The sequence below is a fragment of the Phaethon aethereus genome (assembly GCF_964289735.1).
Source record: "Phaethon aethereus genome assembly, chromosome: 18".
Taxonomy (NCBI): Eukaryota; Metazoa; Chordata; class Aves; order Phaethontiformes; family Phaethontidae; genus Phaethon; species Phaethon aethereus.
Genome location: NC_138594.1, coordinates 1,937,044 through 1,962,791, shown reverse-complemented (window position 1 = coordinate 1,962,791; position 25,748 = coordinate 1,937,044). Strand labels below are relative to the sequence as shown.

Sequence of the window (25,748 nt, the reverse complement as noted above, 5' to 3'; positions counted from 1 at the left end):
ACAGTATTTTTAATGTTTTTTAAATTTACAGGAATATTAGCAAAAAACAGTTCATATCTCAACCCCTGCTGATGCTCTAACTTTCAACATTACACATATGATGAAGAAACACTCATGTATAGAGAGGAACTAGGTCTAAAGAATTTCACACGTCACTGAACTATCTAAGGAAATGGGAGAAGGCCACTGACTTTAAAACTACTTTGAATACAGAAGAGAAATAAACATTAGATTCAGATTTGAGCTTAGAACTCTCTAGGTGTGGAAGATCGGGCTGTGAGTTGGGATCTTTCAATGCTCCAGTGCAGCAACACTGTAGGAACACTGAGCAGGACATTGATTTACAGCAGCGAAGAATCTGGTCCCTGTGTACCTTTCCACCTCTGTCCCCTCCTTGCAGGCTCTGTTTAGGTTAAGTGCCTGGTACACAGAGAGATGGAGCTTGGCTTCGATCTCAGGATATTATTTTTTTAATTGTCTGAGAAAGACATTGTTAGGGATTTGCAAATGAGGTGCTCTGCTGGTGAGCCTAGATCTGCAGCAGCAATGCCACACCAGCGAGCACCCACTTGGAAGGATTTTCTCTAGTTTTAAGGTTAAAAGTCCACACGTAAGTCGGTCCTCTTTGGCGTGTTTTGTATACAGGACATGGGTATGTACTACGGATATCTTGTTTGTCAGCAGGAATGGCTTTGATGAAAATGACAGGCATGGCTGGGGTTAGTTCCTTGAGCCTGGCATCTGTGATTATCCCAGTCTACAAAGGAAAGAAGACAAAGTCTTAGTTAGATTTCCAAGATAACCATCAGCTGTATCCCAGTACACATGATCCTCTGTAATGTTTATGCAAGCTGGACTTATTGGGCAAGTGCAAGCACCTTTTCTGAGATCAAGGGGGTTGGATGAGTCTATTTTAGGTAAAGGAGGGTCTGGATCAAACACCTATCCTGTTCTGTCAGAAGCCTCCCTCAAGTGTAGCTTATTCCAAGGGGCAAGAAGAGATGCCTGCTCTCATCAGATGCCCAAACTCACACATACCTGAGCTGGACTTTGCAGGGGAACAATGTTCCTGGCTATGTCCAGCCACATCATCCTCGTGCTGCTCTTGGTCAAGGTTTTGCAAGACCAGAACCATCTTGTGGGAAGGGTTGCTTGTGCTAGGACCAATTGTGAGCACCTGAACAGGGCTCAGGGTGGAGAACAACGCTTACCTGAGAAAAGCCTAAAAGGCACCAAGTCAGTCTTCCGCCACACCACCAAAATTTGAACATGACCTGGGATACGCCTGTCTGTGCAACGAATGCACTCAATGTTTTGTGTGGGCCCAAAAGGCACCACAGGCTTTTCCACTCTCACAGGTGCTCACACCAACAAGGGGAATTCAGAAGGACTATTCCTGAGGGAATATTATCAAAGCCTGCAAAATTGCTTAATGGAAGCTAGAGAGACGAAATGAAAACAAATGAAGAAATGGAAATAAAACTTATCAGTGTTAAAGAAACTGCCTCTCACTGCAGTTTAGCTTCACATATCATATTATTATTTCAAATGGTCTTAGATCAGACTTGTGGGATGAGATTCAACCTCTCTAGTAGTTCATTTAGTTCTGCAAATGAGTGAATAAAAATAAACCCTCTTGCGACACACCTCAGTTTAATTGTACTAATGCCATCTGTTATACTAAGCTGTGATAAATGCAACTCTGATTTAGGATTTTATACTTCCAACATGCTGAACAAACATTAAATAATTCTTATAATACCTGGCAAAGAAGCTATTTATCAAGTATTATTATGCACTCTTTTTAAATCCACACCTTTCATTTCTGAGGCTGGATTTTGATCAGATCTCTTTTTACCACTGACAATACTTCAGATCAAATTTCCAAGATATATTCTACCTATTTCTGGGTTAACAAGAGTTGAAATCTTCCTGAGGTATCTCTGTGGAGCATATCATTGTGTTATGTCTGGGCTGATTTGCATTTGCATATTTTATTGCTCTCATCATTAGAAACTAGTTCTACTCTGAAAGCATTTTTCCCTGACTACTGGCACAGCATACCTGGTGAAAAGCCACTGTTCTGTGCTCAGAGAGCTCAGGCCTCAGACCCTAAAGAAGTCTCCACTTCTGCTTGTCCTGGCTTCTCAACAAGTGATTTGAAGAGCGAACATATTACGTTGCCACATATCAACGGGTCCAAAGACACAAAACCGCTGTCACAGGCCAGGAATGCTAATAGATGGACCCAAGTACATATGCAGTAAGCCAACACCTCGTCCTGCTCAACTGCATTTTGAGGTGTTACTAGCACAGGCAGACCTGCACCGCGGCTAATTTAGGTTCAGTTGGCTTAAAAACCTTCAGCACGGCTTGGTTGTCTTTCAGATAGAGTTGCCTCTGTTTGCAGGGAAGGTGCAAACTCTGCTTGCAGGTGGTGATCTGACCAGCAGTGTAGCCAGCAGGCAACATCGCTCTAAGGTGGTCCAGAGATTGCTGGGGTTAGTGGCTTCAACTGGACATGGGGAACGAGAAAAAGAGCCACCTGTGGAGCACGCAGTGAAGACGACCTAATGATGTGCTATCCAGTAAAGCCAAATGAGTAGTTTAAAAGTTGAGATACAGATGGACAAGAGTTTGCCAAGCTATTAATTTTTCAAAACAACCATAAGTAAGAGACTGGCTGTTCACAGCACAATTTGCAAGTGTCCCCTCCATGGCTGCATTGTAAGTTTATCACTGGAGACTTCACCTTGAGCCACATCCTACTATCACACTCATAGCTCACAAATACATGGGCATTACTAACAGTTAACATCTACAGAAAAAGGCTTCATACGATGTCCCAGCTCACTCCTCCAGGAAAACTTTCAATCTTTCATGTATGAGATTTGGTGTACTTGGTGCCTCTGCAGAAGAACACGACAAGCTGTGATGTTTGGGACTGTGGCACCAGAACTGGGCTGTGCACTGATTGCCCATCTCTTCCAAGGACAAAGTGGCGTGCTGTCCACACGTGGCAAAGCTTCTTGTGGCACATGTGGTGCAAAACCTACCTCGCCCCTTGTGCCATCATGCTCCAGTACCCTTGGTGAGCAGCAGGGCACGTACTTGGCATCAATCTCTCCATTGCTGGGAGCAGGAAAGCCAGGAATCCATCAGTCAGGAATCTCCCATGGCTTGAGATAAAATGTCTCATAGTGTCACCAGTCAAACTCTCTCTCACCAAGTCCCACTGACTTTAACAGTGCTACAGCGACAGATCATTTGGACCCAAAATAACCTGCTTGGTTTCATTCCATCTAATAGCTGTCTGCTGTTTTGTAATGAATGTTTTATAAATTTAAGACACCCAAGGGCAAACATAAATGTTTAAATAAATAGAAAAATGTGAGTAGCAGAACATAGAGGGACTGTTTCCTTTTTGGAGGCACAATCTACATGTGAAATACTCTTTTAAAGGTGGAAGTGTTCCCCAGAGGAGTTCTAAACATGCCCTGCTATTCTTATCAGAGGATAAATTTGGAGCATACAACCCAAGAGAACTGTGCACCTGTTTTAAAAATGCTGCATCCATTAATATATACTGGTGCTCACTGGATTAGAGGCAAAATGAATAGTTCCACTAGGTGGAAATGATATTTCAGTGTGAGCAGCAACATATGAAAATATTCTTTTCCTTTCTGATATAAATTGAAGTATGATACCCGGAGATTATGAATGGTTCTATAAATGTAATTGCTCAGTATCTTTCAATCATGAGGAAAATGTAACCAGAAAAACACATTTACTAAAGTCTGGGTGGTCTCTGAAGACAAACCTCACTGCTGAATGCAATCACCCGTACGAGTTATTGGAGGGAGGCAAGGGGAGAAGCCATGCATTTCCCAAAAGATTTCTGGCTTTGCACTGCCAAAACTTCCTACTCTTCCATTACCACTTGGGGATAGGTAAAATCTAGGCAGAACTCAGCCATTTTGACCATTGTATTTTCTAGTAATGGTTGTAATGATGGTGAAGGAAAACAGCAGCCGCTGGAATCTCTTTTCCATGGGGTATTCGATAGGCAAGACCAGGAATTTTTAAAAACTTTCTCTGTACTGTCGTGTCCAGCTGATTTGTATCAGCTTAAAAGGTCAGTTTTTGAGGGTAACTGAAATCCAGTGCTCCCTGTAGTAAGGGGTTGCGATCTCCAACAGCTGCAAGGGGTTTTGTACAGCAGCCACAGCAAAGGCTTAGACAAGGGAATAGGCAGGGAATTGTAGGACCAGGGCTTGGGAAATGGACTGAGCTGGTCTCTGTTCTGCTACTGTGACTTCTGCTATTAGCAGAGCCAAAACCAGTGAGGCAGGAGATCTGACCTTGTACCCACAAGAGACCTTTACTGCAACCTTCTGACAGAGCCTTTGACGATGTTCCTGACTGCCTGTGGCTTTCCAGACCCAATGCGCACATCAATCCATTTCCAGAGAGAAAATGGAGCCTTGACCTTCCCAAGGACTTGTGACAAAAGGCACTGGATGCCATCAGCCAGTGAGTTCAAAGCTTTGCTTAATTTCCTGCCCTTCATGGAAAATTATTTCAGAGAGGGAGCAGAAAAATAAGTGGAGAGTATTAGATCTGAATTGCAAGGTCAGGCTGGGGTATGGTATGTAACAGGCATGGCCTCTCTCCTCAGCATCCTACCTCCAAGCCCCCCAACAGATAAAGGAGGATCTGCAAGGTTAAGACTCTAAAAAGCTGCCTCTGAAATAAAAGCCTTTTGCAGGAAGCAAAGGGGTAAATTTGACACAGATAAGTAAGTTCTGGGTGACCCACTTTGATCAGCCCTCACTCTCTCACAGATCACTGGCAGCAAGAGCATCGTGCCGGCTGCCCAGAGTAAGAGCTGCATGAATCACTGTCATTTAATTCTCACACGCAGCACAAATTGGGAGTCATGGTACCACAGGCCAGGCAACTCGGAGGACCAAGCCCAGTGGGGATTTGTCAGCCTAACGGCTCTCGCTCTGCAGACTGCACTCCTAACAGCTGACAACTGTCAGGAGGAATGACAGGGACAATCGTGCTCCTCTGGGATGCTGCTCTGAGAGGTGCACTGCAAGAGGAGCGCTGAGAGCTATATGGGCAGGGAATAGCAAGCGTAGAAGTTTCCCTTCAGCTGTCCGCTTGGAGGGTATGGTTCTCCCCTTGGCTGCCCTGAGGCTGGCTGTGCTACAGCTGAAAGGTATTGGGTCACATCCAGAAGAGGAAGGAAGAAGAGCGAGGGCCAACCACACTGTTTGTTTTGTTTGTCCAGGATCAGCCTGCCACCCCCACCGCTGAGCAATCAGCCTGAGTCTGTGTTGACCGTACAGGTTAGACTTTCACACAAGCTTTATTTGCCACCCTGAAGGGATAGGTAAAGGTTGTGATTAATTTTTGGCCACAAGCTCTGCCCATGCAGATGACATCCTGCAGCACCCAACAGTGGAAGGGCAGCGGTCCAGATTTGTCACATTTAGATCTGGGGACATGTAGGAAATTAGAATCCTCTCCTTTCTCCTCACTGCTGCTGAACAGGTGACAGAGTAATGACAATGCAGAAGTCTGCCATGTCACTTTTGGAGGCAGCAGTGAAATCACAACCATGCAAAGGTGCAGGGACAATACAGCCCCGAGGGGTCCCTATGTTTTCTGTCTGTAGTAACACCATGAGTACCAACCTCAGTTTAGTCAATGTACACTGAGGTTGAGATTCACCTTGTAAAAACTAGATTTACCAGTCCAAGTTGGCCACCCTGAACTCCCTTCACAGCCATGAAACGGACGAGTCCAAGGTGTGATCCATCTGACTACCTTGGATACCCACTGCAGGCTGTAGAGGGGAGGCCCATCTTTCACATCTTTCCTATTCCTGAAGAGGCAGCTCAAATGACTATTTTAGATGAGTGCCTGGCTGGACTGAGAAGTTCCCCAGAGTATAGTACCAAGCAACAAGGGCACAACATCCATGGCCTCTTTCTCAACACAAGATCCTTGGTGAGCTCACCTGTGTGTCCCAGCGTGCACCCTCCATGAACAAACCATGCACATATGCGCCTTCCCGAGGAGGACTGGCAAAATCTTCTCTGTTCTTTTTCGTCACATCACACTGCAAGGTCATCTTGTCCAAAGGCCACTCATTCTTTCGGGCTGTGGACTGCATGATGGCTGTCAGGAAAGACTGGGGATTGAAGAACCCAGCAAGCCACACTGCAGAGGGTAAGGAAAAGTCTGCTGTCCAGGCCTCCAGCTCCTTGATGCGAGTGAGGAGGTCAGCAAACCATGTACCCAGGCTGGCTGTGGAAGGGTAAGCCCTCTTTATCCAGGACTCAGGCACCATGTCCAAGAAGAGGGCATTCTGCAAGTTTTCCATGTCGCTTGTCATGGTCAGTTCTCCCTGAGTGAGAAAGGGTATAATTAGCACTGACAACTGTTTAACCTGAACAAAGCCTTCTTGAAAGCAGCGGCTGAGCTAGGAAGTGTGGAAAAGCATGACACCCTACACAGTCATGAGTGTTCACAAAGTGAATTGGCATTGAATGTTGCACATTCCTGTATCCTGATCCTCCCTACCGTAAAAATACTACTTGGAGGAAAAGATGTGTAACAAAGTGACAGCAAGCATAGTTGTCCTTCAGTTGTCCCAGTGTTGTTTCTGTTTCCTCTCATTGACTGAAGATCTTTATAGGGCAGATTTTCAGATGTGCAAAGCTCATGTGTTCTCAAAAAACCAAAGCTCAGATGTGTTCTCACTCACGCTGCCAGGGCAGGATACTGGAGTCTCTGATGATCCACTCCAAAACTGTCCAAATGTTTGTTACATCAAGTCCTATCCCTCTCCTCTCCTCCCCTCTTCTCTTCTCCCTTCTCCTCTCCTCCACTTCCCCTTGCTCCCCTCCTCCTTTATTACTTTGCAGTACAAGTCTTTCTTTTTGACTTCACATGTAGTCTGCAAATTTAATCACAGTTTCTTTCACAGCAGGGAAACATACAACAAATTAAGATATGATTCAGCCAAGCGAGATATAGAGAGAGGTTTGGCTTTTCATTTACCCAGCAATTGATTATTTTTAAATCTTTTAGAAACCTGTATCAGTTATGCTCAGGCAGGAGAAGAGCTGGAACATCACTGCATGGCCAAAAAAGGCTTCTGAGCAGCAATAACAGCATCTGTCTTGAACTGCTGGTACTCTGCAGAGGGTCCCCAGGGTCTGCTCATGTAAAATTAAGAAGATTCCTGCTGTATCCAGATGAAATTACATTAAAACTAAGCAAGAGATGCCTGGATGGTACCAGTGTTGAAAGGACAGCTAAGAGAAGCCATTAAGAGATGCAGCAGGTTGCGCAGAGGGGCACACAGATGGGGCTCACGAACTCTGCCAAGGGCAGCGTACACTTGCTTAGCAATGGTGGTGACTTGCTGTGGGGCATCCTCCCCAGCGCCATCTGAAGCAACTGTCCAGGCCTCAGATCAGACCAAGCTCCCAAGAGAGGCTGCACCTCATCACATCTGGGGCTGCAGGCAGTGCCTGCAGCCTCTCACCCAGCCTGGGGCTGGGAGGCTGTCTCCTTGCCTGTAGATGTGTGCTGCTGGAGGACCTGTGCCACCAAGTAAAGGATCTTCAGGAGGAGTCCAGCAAACTGTTTAGCATCAGATATGATGAGAAAGAGACCAAATGGATCTTGTCTGAGACCCTGCAGGTACAAGAGGACCCCAGCAGTATTGAAGGCAGGCAGGCAGTCTGTGCCTATCTGCCTGGGAAAGGGAGACTCCCATGATGGCAAAGGCTGGAAGCTTGTGACTACCAGCAACAGGAGTAAGGCTTCTGTTCCTCCTGCAGATCTGCAGCTACAGAATAGGTTCAGTGACCAGGGAGGAGATGAGAGGTTGGGAACTTGTCAGAACAGACGAGTCAATGAACAGACGTCAATGCCAATGGAGCCTGAGCCAGGCAGCAGCACAAGAGAGATCAGCAAGGTGACTCCCTGCTGCAGAGGACAGAGGCCCCCATCTTCCAACCTGTCTTGCTGTCTGGGGACATTTACTCCATGCTGGGAGCTTGGATCAGGACTGTTGAAAGACTGCTGAGGTTTGTCCAGCCTTCAGACTTACTTACTCCCTCACACTCTTCCACAGGACCACCAATGATACCCAAAGATGGGTGTGCTGTCATTCAGAGGGACCTGGGCAGGCTGGAGAATTGAGCTGAGAGGAACCTCATGAAGTTCAACAGAGGTAAATGTTGAGTCTTGCACCTGAATAGGAATAACCCCATGCACCAGTACACACTGGTGACCAATTGCCTGGAAAGCAGTTGCAGGAAAGAACCTGAGAGTCCTGGTGGACAGCAAGTTGACCATGAGTGTGGTTACTGTGAGGGTGGTGGGACCTTGAACAGGTTACCCAGCGAGGCTGTGGAGTCTCCACCCTTGGAAATTTTCAAAACCCAGCAGGGTGTGATCCAGGGCAACCTGCTCTACCTGATCCTGCTTTGAGCAGAATCTCTCAGACAACTCCAGAACAACTAATCTGTGATTCTGTGACACTCAAGCCAAGCAATCTACAAAGACAAAAACTTGGAAATGCAGACTCAGCTTCTACAGGTACATAATGACCTTTTTGCGTGCTCCATGCTGAGCTCGAGGGGTACAACACACCATAGCAGTTTGAAGACTTAATGTTGATCACTGGTTTCCATTATAAATACTTTTGTTTGTCCCCCTATCATTTTGCCAAAATTTATCTGACTTACAATTTCTCTTTGCCTCAGGCTGAATGTTTTTGGAAAGATTAACTGAAATCAGCTGAGCCGTTGCTGAGAACGAGGGTGAGGGAATTGGGTCAGTCTATTCACATTAAAAAATTCCAACTGTTCTTTCACAGGACTTCAGTGCCTCCAGCCAATGAGGTCAGCAGAGGTGTCCTTTACTGGGGCCACAAAAATCTATGAAGCTTTAGCAAAAGTTGAAATCCACTTAAAGCAACACAACCACATGTTTAGTAATCCTTGTCCAAGTCCTGCAGTTAAAAATTTTTGCAGTTTATTCCTACGCTGACCATGCCCCGCAGAGCTCTGATCTGCAGGTCACACTGACAGGCTACAGTAGGACAAGATCACAGCTAGACACCCAGCCAGACCATGGGAGAGCAGTAGCGAGTGCCCTTGCTGATGGCCCATGCTGCATCTGGCACTAACAAGTGGGAGTGGGCTCAGGGCTGAGTGAAGGCTTAGGTCAAACTAACATGCCTGCGCTCTCGGGTCAGCAAGCGTTTTCTCAAGGGTCGTATGCTGAGAAGAGGCCAGAGACTCCTGGGCTTGGAAGACAACATCTCATCAGAACAGGAAACCTCTGAGATAACCACACTGTTGCGAACACAACACTCAGAGCTGCTGGATGACAGCTAAAACAAAGGGCTTGAATGCACATCTACCCCACTAACTGTCTCCTATCAGAGGGAGGAAGGTTCTCAGGTGGATTCAGGCACTGGAAATGTCCACTCTGGCACTTCTGGATTTTTAGCAACACTTATCTCCCCCTGCCCTGCACCCCTCCATTTTTATTTTCCCCCTGTGAAGGTTTCTAACCATCCACAATAAAATTCATTTTATCTGGCAATAAGCAAGGGCAGTACTTCAAGGGGGTGTGTCTCCCCAGCACCCACCAATTCAAATCAGAGCTGAGAGCACTTTTGTGCTGTCCCCATGCCTGGAAGCCACTGCAGCCCTGAGATCCCCATTCAGAGCTTCTCCCCAGAGATCACAGAATCATAGAATAGTTTGGGTTAGAAGGGACCTTTTAAAGCCATCTAGCCCAACACCCCTGCAGTGAGCAGGGACATCTTCAACTCGAGCAGGCTGCTCAGAGCCCTGTCCAGCCTGACCTGGAATCTTTCCAGGGACGGGGCATCGACCACCTCTCTGGGCAACCTGGGACAGGGTTTCACCACTCTCACTTTGTCAAAAATGTCTTCCTTATATCCAGTCAAAATCTCCCCTCTTTTAGTTTAAAACCGTTACCCCTTGTCCTATCGCTACAGGCCCTGGTGAAAAGTCTGTCCCCATCTTTCTCCTCAGTGCCTCTCAGCTGCAGGAAGGTCTCCCCGGAGCCTTCTCTTCTCCAGGCTGAGCCCCCCCAGCTCTCCCAGCCTGTCCTCCCAGCAGAGCTGTTCCAGCCCTCGGAGCATTGCTGGGGCCTCCTCTGGCCCCGCTCCAGCAGGTCCGTGTCTCTCCTGTGCTGAGGGCTCCAGAGCTGGATGCAGCATTGCAGGGGGGTCTCCCCAGAGCGGGGAAGAGGGGCAAAAGCCCCCCTCTCCCTGCTGGGCACGTGGCTTTGGGGGCAGCCCAGGACGTGGTTGACCTTTCGGCTGCGATCAGACATGCCGGCTCATGTCCAGCTTTTCATCCATCAGTAGATCTGTGGTTCCCTCCTGGGAAATGTTCATCTCTCAACAGGATTGGTACAACGCATTAGTAAACATCTGCTCCATAGGTGACTTGTTAAAAGTAGTAAGCTTTTAAAGGCAACAAGCGTCTGAACCTGCTGGGTTTCCCCATGGAGGACAGATTTCTGATGGACAGAGAAAATCATCTGTACAAAGGTTTTAAGGTAGTGTTTCTTTAGGTTTTTTTTAATATGCTTGAAGCTAAAAACAACAAATAGGGTTAAATTAAAAGGTGGAAGCAGGACTATTTGCAATTAGCCCTAAAACATGAGGAACAGCGGTAACCACCTTTCGAAACACACATCACCTTCTGCCATTTCATGTGAGCAGGGACCAGGTGGGTCTCTGCCAGTAAATCATCTCATTATTTATATACAATTATTTTAATCTGTAGGGAATCTCAAAATGATGAGTTACCTGGTAAAAGGTCTTTAATGTCCTGGGTAATTCCAAGCACAAGGGACAAACACAAACTGAAGATTTCTCATTTTGGTATTTTCCATGAAGTGACAAAGAAATACATATGCCCCATGCATTTCCTCTGAGGTACCTGAGCTGTTTCTCTTTATCTATAACACACTTTAAGACAACTTACTGACCCACACAACACAAAAGCATGGCCATGTCAGATCAGAGGGTCTGGTAATGAGCTTCACAAGGCTGTCAAAATTATTTGACCTCATTAGGGGGCAGTTGCCATGGCTTTCTGTTTGAAGAACTTCTGTTGGCACACAAACTCTGAAGTACCATTGTGGTTCCTTCTTCATTCATATCACATGGGTCACTATCTCCCATCCCAGGAGAACTTAGACCCTGAGAGGACCTATTCCATAAGCTGGTCTCTGGCTAAAGACATGGCAAGACCATGTAGGAAGAAAAAAAGTCTGAGGGGCAATACTGCACTGGTCACAGCAGGACACTGAGAACCACAGGGACAGTGACAGTCAGAAGTATTTTGCACTCCTGGAAAGGTTTTAAAGCAGGTAAAAATATTGCAAAATATGTGCAAGCAGTCAAATTGATTTAAAGACAACCCTCAGGATCATATATCCTGTCTAGTTTTATTTTCAGAAAACAAATGAATTAGCAAATATAATTCCCAGGAAGGCTTAAGAAAAGCAATTTTTAAAGCCTGCACATTCAAGCATGCTTGTTGGAATCTCCTGTGAGGGTTCAAAGCATCTATAGCAGCTATCTCATATAGTTGTCCAAACATAATTATGCATAAATTTGCATTTCAGATGCTGAATACTAAAGTGCACCCGGAATGATTCAAGTTACATTTTCTTTTTTTTTTTTTTTTTTCTGAAAATCCTGGGAGTAATTTTCATTAAAGACACCCTTGAAGGAAATCCTAACCAGCCTGCAGACATTCCCTCAAGATGAGCAGACTATTGCCACAAATTGTTTTCTTGGTTAAGGTTATTTTCACTTGATACAGTGAAATACCCTGCTATCCTCACAAAATTTGGGTTTACTTTATCCTTTTATAATATTTATTATCCTCATTTTGGAGGCTTATCCTTCACTGAAGTTGCAAAATGGAAAATCTGCTTGCAAAAATTACACTGGGTACAACATTAACATGCAAGTGTTTCAGCCTAGCCTCTGGTCTCACCAAAGTAATCCAGAACAAAGGGCTTTGAAATGCAACATGCCAGTTATTTTTGATGGCTACCAGTCTATTGCAATTTCTCTCCCTCTTAATGGGATGTCTCCTATTTTTGGACCAAACAATCACTTTTCGCTATACAGACACAATGAATTATTCAAAAATTCAAATTAGGCATGTCGTTTCCAAATCACCGCCTTTTAGCAGATAGTCGGTTAAAAACAATAAGACTTGCTTCCTCTGTGTTTTATTTATTCTATTCTGAGATCTGTGGTTCCTGTTACGTAAACTCTCCTCCTCTGAGTGCTGTCGGTAAAGATCCCCAATCCCAGAGATTAACGTGCATTAACAATTCTCATAGGAGCCGCTCTCAGAAGGAACAACTAAAGAACGATTTCTCTCCCAAATGGAGCGTGAGACCTAGCTGTCAGGTCAGGACAGCATCACTGCCTACAGAAAGAGCCAACAGCAGCGCCAAGCATCCCCCTTGGCCGTCACCCAAGGCGTGGGAAGGGCCCGCCGGGGGATGCTGGGCAGGGGTGTGGGTCACACACGACATCTAACTCAGCTCTGCGGGGACTGGCATGCGACCCTCGCTTGCAGGCACAGAAGAATTGCCCACTGGTGGTATCTCAGACCCTTCAAATCTGTCTCTTCAGCATACACAAGATGAAGAAACGTTAACACGAATGGATACCGCTACTCACCTGCCCTTCAGTAGTCCTTAAGTCCTGGCCCTGAGGTGTCTCTGAATCTGCCTACTGAGGCTGTAGGGACCAACCTATGTAGTCATTAGAGATACCTTTCCTGAAGGTATCATCTCACTTCCCTGACGTGATTTGTGTCAGGGTTTGGGGGAGAAATTTGCACCCTCTGGTATAGCCTGATTTCTGTGGTTCATTTCATCTATGATTTTTTTAAGTCCATGCATCCACTCATTCCCCCTACCAACATTAAATAGCTTATTCTTCTCCACAATTAAATCTAATTGCTACACATTGTCCCAGTTCCAATTATATCATGTTTGGTGCTCCAGGACTGAAACATTAAATCAATTCTGTTTACCTATCTCAGGAAACAGAATTTTCAATTCTACTTCCTTATGCTAGAAAATAAAGGAAATCTGTTTATAATAATTGACTGCATAAATATCAGCCTATTTTAAAATGGATTGTTCATAGTGGGCCACCACGAATTGCATAGGATATGTCTCTCTCTTTAACCAAGACAATGAGCATCAGCAGCAAAGGCAACGCAGAGGTGTCTGAGCCAGCATGGACCCCAGCTGTGAGGTTCACAGCGTACAGACCAGCACAGCTGGGTTTTACAAGCAGCCTAGTCCTACCCTTGCAGAGCTGCAGCTACCTGAAATCCCAGAGCCAACCCTAGCACCTCCGCGTGTATGCTGCACATATCTCCTTTGAAGACCTTTCTTCAAAGCTGCCCTCAGGAGAGGTTTGGGATTGTCATTCAGTCTCAAGACAGGTCCTCCTTGTCCGCCTGTCAGCTCTTTCTGCTAAGGGGCTCATACAAAGTAGCTGCAATTCCTTCCAATGCGATACTTCCCATGCTATGCCAAGTATTTTTGTGAGCTGAGCTTTTTGGTGAAATGGGATGGCAACTTGTCATTTGGGAAATGATGGACAGGGAATGCCCAGCAACTAAGTGTCCTTGACTGCTGCTCCACACCATGAAATCACCCAGGGAACACCTTTGTGTCAATAACGCCCGGAAGGCTTTGGGGTAGCCTTGAACCCACCAGCTTTGTGCTGCATGCTCCAGGCAGCATTCCTCTGCTACACTTAGGCCTTTCCAAAGGATGTTCAGCTGTCGTGGTTTCGCCCCAGCCAGCAGTTAAGCACCACACAGCCAACTCCAAAGCACATCACTATACCAACTATCGGGAAGAAAAAACAACTCCATCCCAACCGAAACAGGACAACAGCACTTGGCTACGGTGAAGAGCCTTTTGGGGTGACGAGGTGAAGGGCAAGTGTTGCTACAAGGCACCAGGACTGGCTAGGCAGGTCCTCACCTGCAGTGTGGTCTGATCTATGCTGGTTTGTCCCCTAATGGGCAGTCAGTAACCTTTTCCATTTTGTCCCACCAACTGCCCGGGAGGGGATTCAGCAGATGACCTCCCTACCAGTGGATGCAACCTCAAAGCACAGCCCTCTTGCTCATCCTGCTGAGCTCAGAAATTTGCATCTTACCTGGTATGTCCTGCCAGCTCTGGGACAGCTCCTCACTGTTCTCCACAAGCAGTGGCCAAAGCCACCACCCAGAGGGACACAGACATCACCTTTCTGGAGCAGAGTCTAGTGTCTTACCAGGGTGGAGAAGCAACTGTGGGTGGAGAAATCACGGACAGTATCTCCAGAGGGAAGGTCTGCTCCTGACCCTCCTCCATGAGCAGATGACTCACACCCAGCAAGGGAAGTTTCATTCCTTCCAAAACTCTTGAGTTTTTAGGCTTTTTCTCTTATAGCTCTGGATATTTTATGTCCTTGCACACGACCGAACTTTCCTTTGATTTCAGCTCAACTTGTGCCTTTAATGACACTTTGTTACAGGTTCCCCCCAGTAACTGGGCATTTTGTGAAAGGGTGTCATTTTTTGGCTTCCCTTTAAATAGGCCACGTCTCAATTTCTGAGTGACCTAGTGTTGCTGTGCTACAATATCGGGTGGACAGAAGCACTTGCTCTCTATTTCCAAAGGCAGTCATTGCTATGTGTTTCTTTAACCTCTCCCAGCACCTGCACTCGTGGCCTGCGGACAATGTGCCATTTGAAATCCATCAGTGAACCCTTCCCCATGGAGTCAAGTTGGTTTTGCAGCCAGCAGTGCTGAATACAGAGTGTGACCCCTTTTATTCCCTGAGCACCTTTTCCATTCATCAAGATTTTACGACGCTGCTAGTTGCAAGCATCCAGAGCTCTTACCTTCAGCCCCAGATCCAGTTCCTTGAGGGAGCGCTTTATTTCACTGGTGAGGATGTTCATGCGCTCACATTCCTGGAAGGCAACCACAACGTACGGCGTCCTCTCCTCCACCTTTGCCATCAGTTCTGCAATGTTAAACTCATCAACCAATTTCTCTAACATCTCTTCCAGAAGAGCTTTCACCTGTGTGCCAAAGGGAAAAGAGAGAGGGATGTTAATGAACGACCCACTGGGCTTCCTCAGCTGACAGCTGCCTTGACGACGGGATGAAAACGTCATCTGCCAGTTAGTGTCTCCGAAAACAATCAGTGTCAGCCGCGCTGGGCATGGAACCTTTCAAAGAGCTTGCCCCATCCTATTAAAATTCAAATGCTTACAAAAGTTAATGTCAGATGAGAAGCTTTCAAAATGATGGTTGAAAAATGTCACCGTGACATGTAGCAGCCTCCTTTCTTCTTGGGTCTTAGAGCTTGTATTCTTACTTCTCCTAAGGTCAGATTCAATGCAAGAAGACGGATGGGGCTATAGCCTCAGATGAGCCTCAGGACAACTGAGCTTATGAGTTGTTTTTCTGTGGTATATTGATCGAGAGAGGTGATTATATAAAATTGAATTTTAAGCTGAATTTGGCATTCTGAACTAATAGAGCCGTGGAAGAAAATGAAACAAAATTATTTTCTGGTCAACATTACAGCTTGATTTGGAAACGGCTTTATATCTCTAAATACTAAACAGGGAAAGCTCCAATGCAGCAGGATATTTCCAGTGTCTGAAAAAGAAATAAAACTGACAAAAACTTTTCTGATTGACAATGAGGCATGAAGACCCTAATCTTCACGGGATCAGCTGTATCTCTCAGGTTTATCTGAGTGTTAGGCAACTCTGTCTGGAAGTCTCTCACATAATGTTTTGCTTTACTTCTGTGCTGGAACCTGGGCAAGACTTCTGCTTCCTGGGGGTTTTTCAGGAACACGTAACGCACAGCTACAATTCCGTGATCCAATGCGCAAAAGCTGGTGTGCGGGTGCCAGCGGCAGCTACCAGCCAGTGACAGAGGCAGCCCAGGGTAATTCTATTACCCTGCCCTCCAGCACTTGTACTTGGGACTCCGTACTCCAATTTCCTCCCATTGCTGCTCTTCCAAACCCTCCACATTTGCATCAGATGTTACGAAGAGGTGACAATGTGTAGGCTGTCACTGCACCCAGCTCGGTGGCTGAAGTTAAAGCTCGGCTGGAAAAGCTCTTCAGCTGCACCTCAGTGCAGTATCGAAATATCCTCTAATTTGAAATTCCCCTGAAAATCCCTTTGGGTCTGATTTTTTCACAACAGTTGCAGCTCATTTTCTGTATTTTCTGTAACGTGGCCTCAGAAACCTGTGGGAGTAACTGGACTTGTCAGAGCCTCAGGAAAATGACAGGCTCGCAGTTTCTCTGCAAACTCCCTAAAACTGCCTCAGCCAACACAGGGGCTAGGAATCCTTAAACAGAGGAGCTAAGAGAAAACTCGTAACTCACTCTTAATCAAGGACCAAGTGAAAGGGATACAGCCAGTGCCAGTTAAAGCTCAGATAATGAGACCGAGCATCTCCAGAAGAAAATTAGCTGGGGGAGCATCCCCCCAGGCACAACGCGGGGCAGTGGGGCCACACTCAGTTTGCTTTCAGGCAGCTTTTCTTCTCAGAGACATCACGAAAGCCATGAGGACTTCTGTGCTCCTGTGACAGTCGTCTTGGCTGTCACCAGGAGTTTGCAGGGTAGCCATGCTCTGTGACACCACTGCTGGATCACTCACTGATAATTTTGCTTCTCTGGCCAAGCAGTTCAATTGCATTTCAATAGCGAAAGGACTGGGAGGGGAGAAGAGGTAGTCATGTTTGCTGTCTTTGAGCATCTCCTTTGGTTTGTTACCTCTGGATTATTCCCCTCACCTCAAATTCTGGTATGAACTGAAAACTGAACATGCCCAGCACTTCTAAGAGCCCCTTAGGCAAAGGCAGTGAGTTCCCCAGCTCCACATTAAGCCAAAGGAAGCATGTGTGAAACCACAGACTTCATATACGCTTTCTATTGGCCATTCATTAATTTGCAAAGCTTGAAATATCTAGCTGGGCTTTTAAGACTACAGAAATGAGAGGCTGAGCAAGTGTTGGCTGACTTCAGATCCTGTTATGAAGGCTTGGGCCAGATTTTAATGAGCTGTGAGTGTTGAGAGGTAGGGCTGAGTAAAGCCTGGTACATAGGCATAGCAAAGGAGTTCAGCTGGAAATAAGGAATAACAAGGCCTCTGGGAGCCTGGGAGCAGGATGGGACCTGGTGGCAGCGGTACGAGGTGGGCTGAGCTCCGGGTGGCACATCATGCCTGGTGGACGGGGTGCTCAGGGAGCCCGTGGGTATGCCAGTCACAGCATGGTGCACGGCAACCAGTGGTTCAGAGACAGTGGAGGCCACAGAAGGTTTATTTGCGACACCTCCACAGGATGATAATGACGGCGCTGAAGTTCAGGGGGTAATTAAAAGCCACTGTCCTACTACTGACAATATTCCAGTTACATCCCACCATTTCTGGGGGGGTTCTGCTGACATTCTGCATAATATGAAGCTAGTGGTTTTAGACACTCGGTTTGTATCCAGCAAAGACAAATCACCTTATAAGAAGCAGTTGTGAGACAATCCTGAGCTGGACAGGACTACTTACAAACAAGATAGGTATCAAAATTCAACAGCTCCTTCCTCTACCACTCTCACCGTTTCTTCCCTGGTCGCCACTCCTCCTTCGCCCATGCTGGTGTCCCAGGGCTGCATCTCCAGCACGACGCGGAAGAGCTTTTCTGAGGTCTGGGTAAGGAAGCCAATCTCTGCATTGGGATGGAGGCCGTACAGATAAGGAGATTCCGGAGGCAAGGCATCATCTATGTACTGTACAGAGAAATTCAGGTTCAGGTTAGATACAGAGTCCAGGGCACTTTGCCTGCAGAGTTCATAGCAGTGGAATTATCACCCACCCGAGTAAGTAAGCCCAGGCTGATACAACTCTGCTTGGGGCTGAAATACCAGTGAGCTGATGGCAGAAAGGAGCGTACAATTGTTTACAGAACTGCCTCTACTCCTGCTGTGAAAATTTAGTAATTGCTAAAGTTTGGCTTGGCTACATATCTCAGGCCTGGACCTTCTCTAGCAATTATCCACTGTGCATTTCAGCATCAATATCCTCAAAGCTCTTGTGGCAATTTAGCTTCCAGTAGTTAAGTTTTACGAACAAAAGCAGCCTAATATGTCTATCTCCGTTTCTGCATTTGTGTACAAAGAACAGATGAGATCAGCATGTAGATCAACAAGACCCTTCAGTGTTTCTCATCAAAACTGATGATAAAAGGAGCTTGAAAGGGCCATTTTAGCAAACAGTATGTGGATGTAATTTTCCAGGAGCGTCGCTCAAGTCTCAAGAACCAATACAGTTGTTCTATTCATGCATGAACAGAATGAGTCCATGATGAAGTAGCAAATTACCATTAGACTTGGTTCATCCAAGGGAATGCTGAAACGTCTACAGAAACAGAACATAATGGGAAATAACAGGACGTATGTTGAAAAACTGCAGTCGTATTCACTGCCTCCTAAGACAAATTATAGGGCTGTTGTGGAAGGCATTACATTTATGTGTATAATGTCAGAAAACAAAGAGCTTACCTGATGATAGCCATTATAGTCCATGTTGCCTGGGAGGGGGAATCCTGGAGCAAGGAGGAGCTCTCCCTCCAGCATTTCTGGCTTAATAAACTCTTCCAAATAGGTTTTGCAAAGCCGCCTGTCCCAGTCATCTGTAATGTGACCTCCATACATAATCTCACCAAAGAGGTAGCGTAAATCATCATACGGGACCTGAAGAATGAACCAGGAAGGCATGAAGGAGTGCAGACAGCCAGAGCTCCACCAGCCGTCTCGTTCAGCTGCAGGCTACAGCACTAAGCACTGATCTGCACAGTGAGTGCTCCCACTTCACTATTTCAGTTTTCTAAGTAAACAAATGTTAGGTAATAGTTAAAACCTGTCCAAGGAAAACTGGATCACAGCACAGATTTCCTGCCGTTTCCCACTGAAATGCAAGTTTATTCTAACTTCTGTTAAACCAAAGACCACTATGTATTTTCAATGAATAAAGACCACAGGCACTATTTGCTGTGATTCGTAAGCTGCTACAGATGGGAGTGGCACTGAAGCTTCTCATCTCACCACAAAGCTATACTGAACTGTGAAGTTATGAAACCAAAGATAACAAGGAAATGGCATTTAAGGAGACTTCGCAGGAGTTTCAGCACTAGCCAGTCCATCACTAGTGGTTACAAGCCACCAAACAGTCCCACCTTTGATTCACGCACCTTTGAGCTGGCCTCCAGGTAATTATACAGCACGTTCACAGAGATAGTGAGGTCTCCAGTGTTAAAGGGGTAGGAACGGTTCCAGCCTTGGGGGCCAAACTTGCGCCTTTCAGCCACCACAGCATGGAAGTAGCAGAGGGCAAACAGGATGCTCTTGAACTCATTCTCCCGGGTGCACATCTCCAGGGTATCCTGCAATACAGGCGAGAGGCAGGGCTGGGGAAGTCCGCACTGGCCTCTGACTCAGCGACAACCAGGGCCTCCCAAATACACTGAACTTTGGACACGGGTGAATTGACTTGCCCAATCAGTTAATTTCTGTGTCATATACACATTCGCTACTTTTCTAAGTTAGCGGCTTTGCATGGCAAATTCATCAGAAGGTTCTGACGCATATTTTCCAAATTAATGTTTTCTTTTCCAACTCAAAGTAGCTTTGCACAGGAACACATACTGACAGCCAAGAAGGGAAGGACACGTGTATCCACCCAATGCCCTACACCTGAACATACCCCACATCCCACAGCAGGCAGATGGAGAGAGGCACAGAATCACAGAATCACAATCATTAAGGTTGGAAAAGACCTTTAAGATCATCAAGTCCAACCATCAACCCAACCCACCATGCCCACTAAACCATGTCCTGAAGTGCCACTCCACATGTTTTTTGAACACTTCCAGTGATGGTGACTCCACCACCTCCCTGGGCAGCCTGTTCCAATGCTTGACCACTCTCTCCGTAAAGAAACTTTTCCTAATATCTAGTCTAAACCTCCCCTGGTGCAACCTGAGGCCATTTCCTCTCATCCTATCACTGGTTACTTGGGAGAAGAGACCAACACCCACCTCACCACAACCCCCTTTCAGGTAGTTGTAGAGAGCAATGAGGGCTCCCCTCAGCCTCCTCTTCTCCAGACTGAACACCCCCAGTTCCCTCAGCCACTCCTCATCAGACTTGTGCTCCAGACCCCTCACCAGCTTCATTGCCCTTCTCTGGACACGCTCCAGCACCTCAACGTCCTTCTTGTAGTGAGGGGCCCAACACTGAACAGTTGCGGCCTCACCAGTGCCAAGAACAGGGGCACAATCCCTGCCCTGCTCCTGCTGGCCACACTATCGCTGATACAGGCACTACACAGGGCAAGTGTGCCAGCAGCAGGACCATGACCATGGCAAGGCTCCTGCCGAAGACAACTGCACCTGGAAGAACTAAATTCCATCCTGCCCCTTGAGTACAAAATGTTTCCCTGCGGCAGCAGTTCTTTGTGCTGCAGGGCTGAAGCAGTGGGGAGTTATCCCAGAAAGGCTACAGCCCCGCTGCTGGGGCCCTCTGCTCAGAGCCAGCCCAGCCATGCGCTGCAGCAGCGTATTCACTGACCACACAACCTTGCACAGCACACTAAAGCAGGGATGTGAGAAACTGCCAAAAATCCAAGCAAACGCTTGCAAAAAAAAAAAAATCCAATACAGCCCTTTAAAAGCCAGCACAGCAACGGGTGCTTCCTTTCCCAACTTCCAGGTGACACTTGAAGTTTGAATATCTACAAACCAGTAGGCAGAATCATGATGTCGGAGGTGGAGGGGTGGGAGCCTGAGTCATTTAATCAATGAAAATGATCAAAGGGAACCAGTCTCCAAAGAACACTGAATGGTGCTGGGAGTAGCGTCTCAGCAGCAGGCTCCAAGGAGAAGCCTGGGCAGCCATGCCTGTTCCCAGCAGCGTCAGCATCAGCGTTACAGGAGAGCAGAGCAGCAGAAGGGATGAAGGGATGGAGCTGTGCGCATGGCATGAAGTTGAAGCTCGGCTCTCATGGGTGAAGCTGAACCCCCTTTCTGTGATTGAAGCCAGGCAGAGGCTTGGAAAGCTCTGGCCCTCACTCTGTGTTGGCAAGAGCGCTGTGGCTGAGCAGCGGAACCCCTGCCCATGGCCAGAACCCGATGGGATGTCCCATGGCCAACAATATAGATCTCCCCAGACCTGGGACATGAACATGTTGGGTAGGGCTTGCCTGCACCTCCACCCTGGTCTCTGCAAACACTCTCCAGGAATATCCGGAGTACGGTGGCTCTGACCTGCACAGCTGAGCAAGTGACTGAGCAAGGAGGGAGTAGCTACACCAATCTCTCCATCCTCCCTCCCCAGGGACAGCCCCTTTAAGTCCACTCTGTTATGTGACAAAGACTACAAAGGGTGCCTGTGTGAATTACCTTCATTGTCTTTATCTTAAAAAAATACAAAGTTAGACCTCTAATCAGCTGGGGAGCATAACAGAGCTCAGCGTCTGTGCTGAAAAAGGGGAATCCATTAGTCTAAAGTATGCAAGACCTTGACTAACTGTATAAGATGATCAAGAACATCCCAAACCCTGTTTTCCCCTTGACTAGACAGCACTTTAAGCTCCCTTTATTGTTAGCAACCTGATGAAGAATTGCTTCAGATACATGCTAAGCACCTTTTTCATTTTAGAAAATGCCCCTGGACTTCAAGGGGAGCTTGGCTGAGTGAACACGGAGTAAGAATCCAGCTCAGTCTCATTTGGCCTCTCTATTTAGTTGTGCATTTTTCTTCAGCTACAAAGCAGAACAATATTCCGCACACAGAAGCCTTCTTTGTGGCTTTCAGCTGAAAGCTAAATTTGAACATCCATTCTGTACAAAGCAGGGAAATGAGGTGTAAAGGGGCCCCACCCACTTGCTCCAGGATTTCTGATAAGAGTTTTATAATACTCCGGCAATTTAGAAAATGCTAATTACTATCTGATTGAAATGAGCAGAGACAGGACAGAAATGTTACTTGGGGTGAAGTTTCTCCCCTCCCTTGCTCTCCAGGACGCTTCATGGAGGTCAGGATGATGAATGACAGCAGATAAAATGGGATAATCTTCCCTGAGTACTCGCATTAATCCTTGTGCGGTGCCTCCGCACCTCACCTGCTCAGCAATGTCAGCTTCTGCTCTCAAGACTCCCTCCACACCGATGTGTAAGCGCAAAACCAGCTCTGAGCTGCCCCCATTTCTCTGCCCCACGGACCAGTGCCTGGGGTCCACGAGAGGCTGGGGCTGCTCCTGCCTGGTCCCGGGTGACAAGGGGCTGTATGAAAGAGCAGTCCCGCAAGGTTCGCCCCTCTTGCTCCCAGCACAGTCACCGGTGGAGCAGAGAGGCCATCGTAGCTTCAGCACTAGCGATGTGAAAAGGCAGTCAGGGGAGTGAAAGGACCTTCAGGCCCTTCTGGCTGCTCTAGGTTTAACAGCCAGGGTCTTGCTGCGAGAGCTCGGCACGCCGAGGCAGGGACCCTGTGCGAATGCAGGTAATGGACATTCCGGGCAGCAGAACGCAATGGTCTGTGTCTCTGGGAAAGCTATCATCATAGACGCGAGTCGTTAGCTCTCGTCCTTTCGTGTCAGGTGGAAAACGGGGTCGGCAGGAGCACGGCCGCCTCCAGCAGTGAGACGTGCCCGGCTCCAGCGTGCCTCGGCACAGGCTGCTCCCGGGGGGCCGCGGGCACCTGGTCCCTGCCCCGCGGCGCTGGCAGCCTCCTGCCCTGCGCTGCCCACAGTGGCCGGGGCGGCCACAATGCGGGTTTGTTTCACCACTGTGTTACGACAGTTCTAACACTGATCCCTGCTCTCTGCAGCACCAAGAAAAGAGTATTTCCCATCATTTCCACTCTCCTTGCTTTTGTGTCCCCTTCAGAAGGGACTCAGCTGTAGCTGCAGCAGCAAGGAGTGGGGACGGTGGCCGCTGCAGCGGGAGTGCGTGTATGTGGTCACTGTGCAATAAAAGCGACAAGCAACCTGCCATCAGCTATTCTTCTTGGGCCAGCAGTTTTCAAGATGGCCTACTTTACCCTTGCCTGGCAAAGAAGTCCTCGCAGCAGGGAGGTTTCAGCTCGAATTTACAGCACTTCTGATGCCAGCAAGGTTTGGAGCTGAATGGCCTTTGTGCACACACCACCGAGCACCCCTGCGTTGCTCTGAAGAGTGATGTGGGATGTGACTGTATCCGCAGTTCTGAACCTCTAACCCCAGTTAAAAAGAAGGGCAAAAAAGCAAGGTTTAACCTGCTCTCCTCTCCATGTCTTTAGGTATTAGGAGTCACTCACCAGCCCCAAAAGGAGTGACACAAACACAGAAATCAACTCAAAACATGACAAAAGTCTATTCCGACATTTCATTCTGTAACAAAACAGTCTTTCTAAGGATCATACATTGGTGAGAAAATGATTAAACTGGGCAGAAGGCTGGTATCTTGTGACCTCTTGCAAGAAAGAGACCATTCAGGATTGCCTGAGCCCTCTCTTGTGAAGATCAGCACTTGGAAAGAGATACAGATCTCTTCTCTGTATCTACAGATACAGCCCAGCTCCTGGAGAAGAGAGGAGGGGGTTGTTGGATCCAGAGACTACATGGTGCAGAGGGTCTCGCACGTCTGCTGCCTGGGAGCAGCAATGTCCACACACATCACACTCTACATGGGGCTCCAGCAGCTCCAAGACGACCTACCGTCCTGTCGCCGGCACGAGCGCCCTGTGACCCTACCTGGTTGAAGTTGTCGAGGGCTTTGTGCAGGTTTGCCTGCATCCCGGTCGGGGCCTCATTGGTGATTTTGATGGAGTTCTCCAGGATGCCCTGGGGAATGATGTGGCTGTCAGGGGAGGGTGCCGGCTCTGCGCTAATGAAGACACGGAAATCCTGGTGGCTGCCCTCACTGTGCTGCTCCAGCTTCTTCTCCAGAGAACTCAGCCACTTGGCCACCAGGTGGATGTTCTGGCAGGGACAAAGGCGACAAGGCTTCATCAGTCTCCTTGCATTTACACCCACGCTGAGCAGGCATGGAATCCATCACACCAATGAACAGCACCCACCAACGCTACTATGCTCTAAAATTTGGTACTTATCCCAGTAAGTGCCTGTGTGCAATTCACAGTCCCAAATATCCAGTTACATCAAGTACACATTTAAATTCAAAATAATCAATATAAATCACCAGCAATGAAGCAAGCAGCTATCGGGCTGTTTGAGTTCTCGGTGATCATACTCTCTTTCTTGTTACAGTAATGTACAGCTGACAAAGTAGAGTTATTCTCCCAGAACTACCAAGCTCAAATGAAAATGTTTGATCATTTTTAACAGAATAACAGTGAGGACCCTCAATATCAGTTACTGGGAAAAAATTCAAGCAGGTGGTTTTACAAAGACCCTTAACATAAAATATTTATTTATTCATGGAACTATTTAGATATATCTGACAGAAAATTAAGCAGTATTATGCGGAGATGGTCAAAGGATAAAGACAAACCTCAGTTTTTCAGCTGAAGTCCTATACAGTGCTGTAGTTTCCAGGCAAGAAAACAGATATTAGGAATGGGGCAGATCACACACAGCAGGGATTTGTGGTCTAAAACTACTTTCATTTTAAAGTTAGGCATGTAATCCAAGTTGACTGTGTTAACAGCGACCATGGAAGGTGATTTATCCCAATCAAAGACAGGACAAGGAACTTGCTAAAATTAAATTAAAAGCAACTGCCAACAAGATAAACTCTTCAGAGGTGGCAAGGAAATTGCATAAAGGAACTATATCAGATGCTTAGAATAAATATATGTCACCTATAAAAAGGACCAGAAAGGAGCTCTCATGATTAAATAGCAGAGTAATGGAGACTATTAGGAGTAAAATGACATTCTTCACAAAGTGGAAATTGTGTCCAAATGAGAAAAACAGAAAACAACACAATATCCAGTCATGGTAAGGCCAAAAAAGGTTTTAAGAAGCAATATCCTGAAAACCATAAAAACCACTAATACAATCTTGTCCAGAAGCCAGAAACCTACCAGAGAGCCTATAAAACTAAAAGATTATCAAGGTGTACAGGGTGTCCCCAAGGAAGCCAAAGCCATCACAAACCAGCTCATATTTGCAGGAATATTCACTGCAGAGCTTGGGGAGGTTTTCACCGTTACAGCCTGTGTTACATGGTGGTATCACTCAAACACTAAAGCTGGAGACACCTCTGGAGATCATCCATCCAACCCTACTGCTCGAAGCAGGGTCAGCTAGAGCAGGTTGATAACTGCATCCACTTGGGATTTTGGATATGTCCAAGGTTGGAGCCTCCACAACATATCTGGGCAACCTGTGCCAGTGTTCAACCACCTTTACCATATAGAATAGAATAGAATAGAATAGAATAGAATAGAATAGAATAGAATAGAATAGAATAGAATAGAATAGAATAGAATAGAATAGAATAGAATAGAATAGAATAGAATAATTGTGTTTAAGGGAAATCTGTATTTCAATTTCATAGAATCATAGTATCACAGAATCTTTGGGTTCAAAGGGACC

General features: G+C 46.7%; 1 protein-coding gene across 1 annotated transcript in view; it reads right to left on the bottom strand.

Moving 5' to 3' along the window:
* Window positions 1-529: 529 nt before the first annotated feature.
* Window positions 530-25,748, bottom strand: part of DNAH9 (dynein axonemal heavy chain 9) — a gene marked incomplete at both ends in the record, with an annotated part of 208,231 nt that continues 183,012 nt past the window's right edge. Inside the window, 7 exons of the mRNA XM_082008261.1 lie at window positions 530-757; window positions 6,032-6,421; window positions 15,024-15,206; window positions 17,771-17,941; window positions 18,713-18,904; window positions 19,402-19,593; window positions 23,940-24,167. Coding sequence (XP_081864387.1) covers window positions 530-757; window positions 6,032-6,421; window positions 15,024-15,206; window positions 17,771-17,941; window positions 18,713-18,904; window positions 19,402-19,593; window positions 23,940-24,167 — 1,584 coding nt within the window. The remainder of the gene's footprint in view (window positions 758-6,031; window positions 6,422-15,023; window positions 15,207-17,770; window positions 17,942-18,712; window positions 18,905-19,401; window positions 19,594-23,939; window positions 24,168-25,748) is intronic.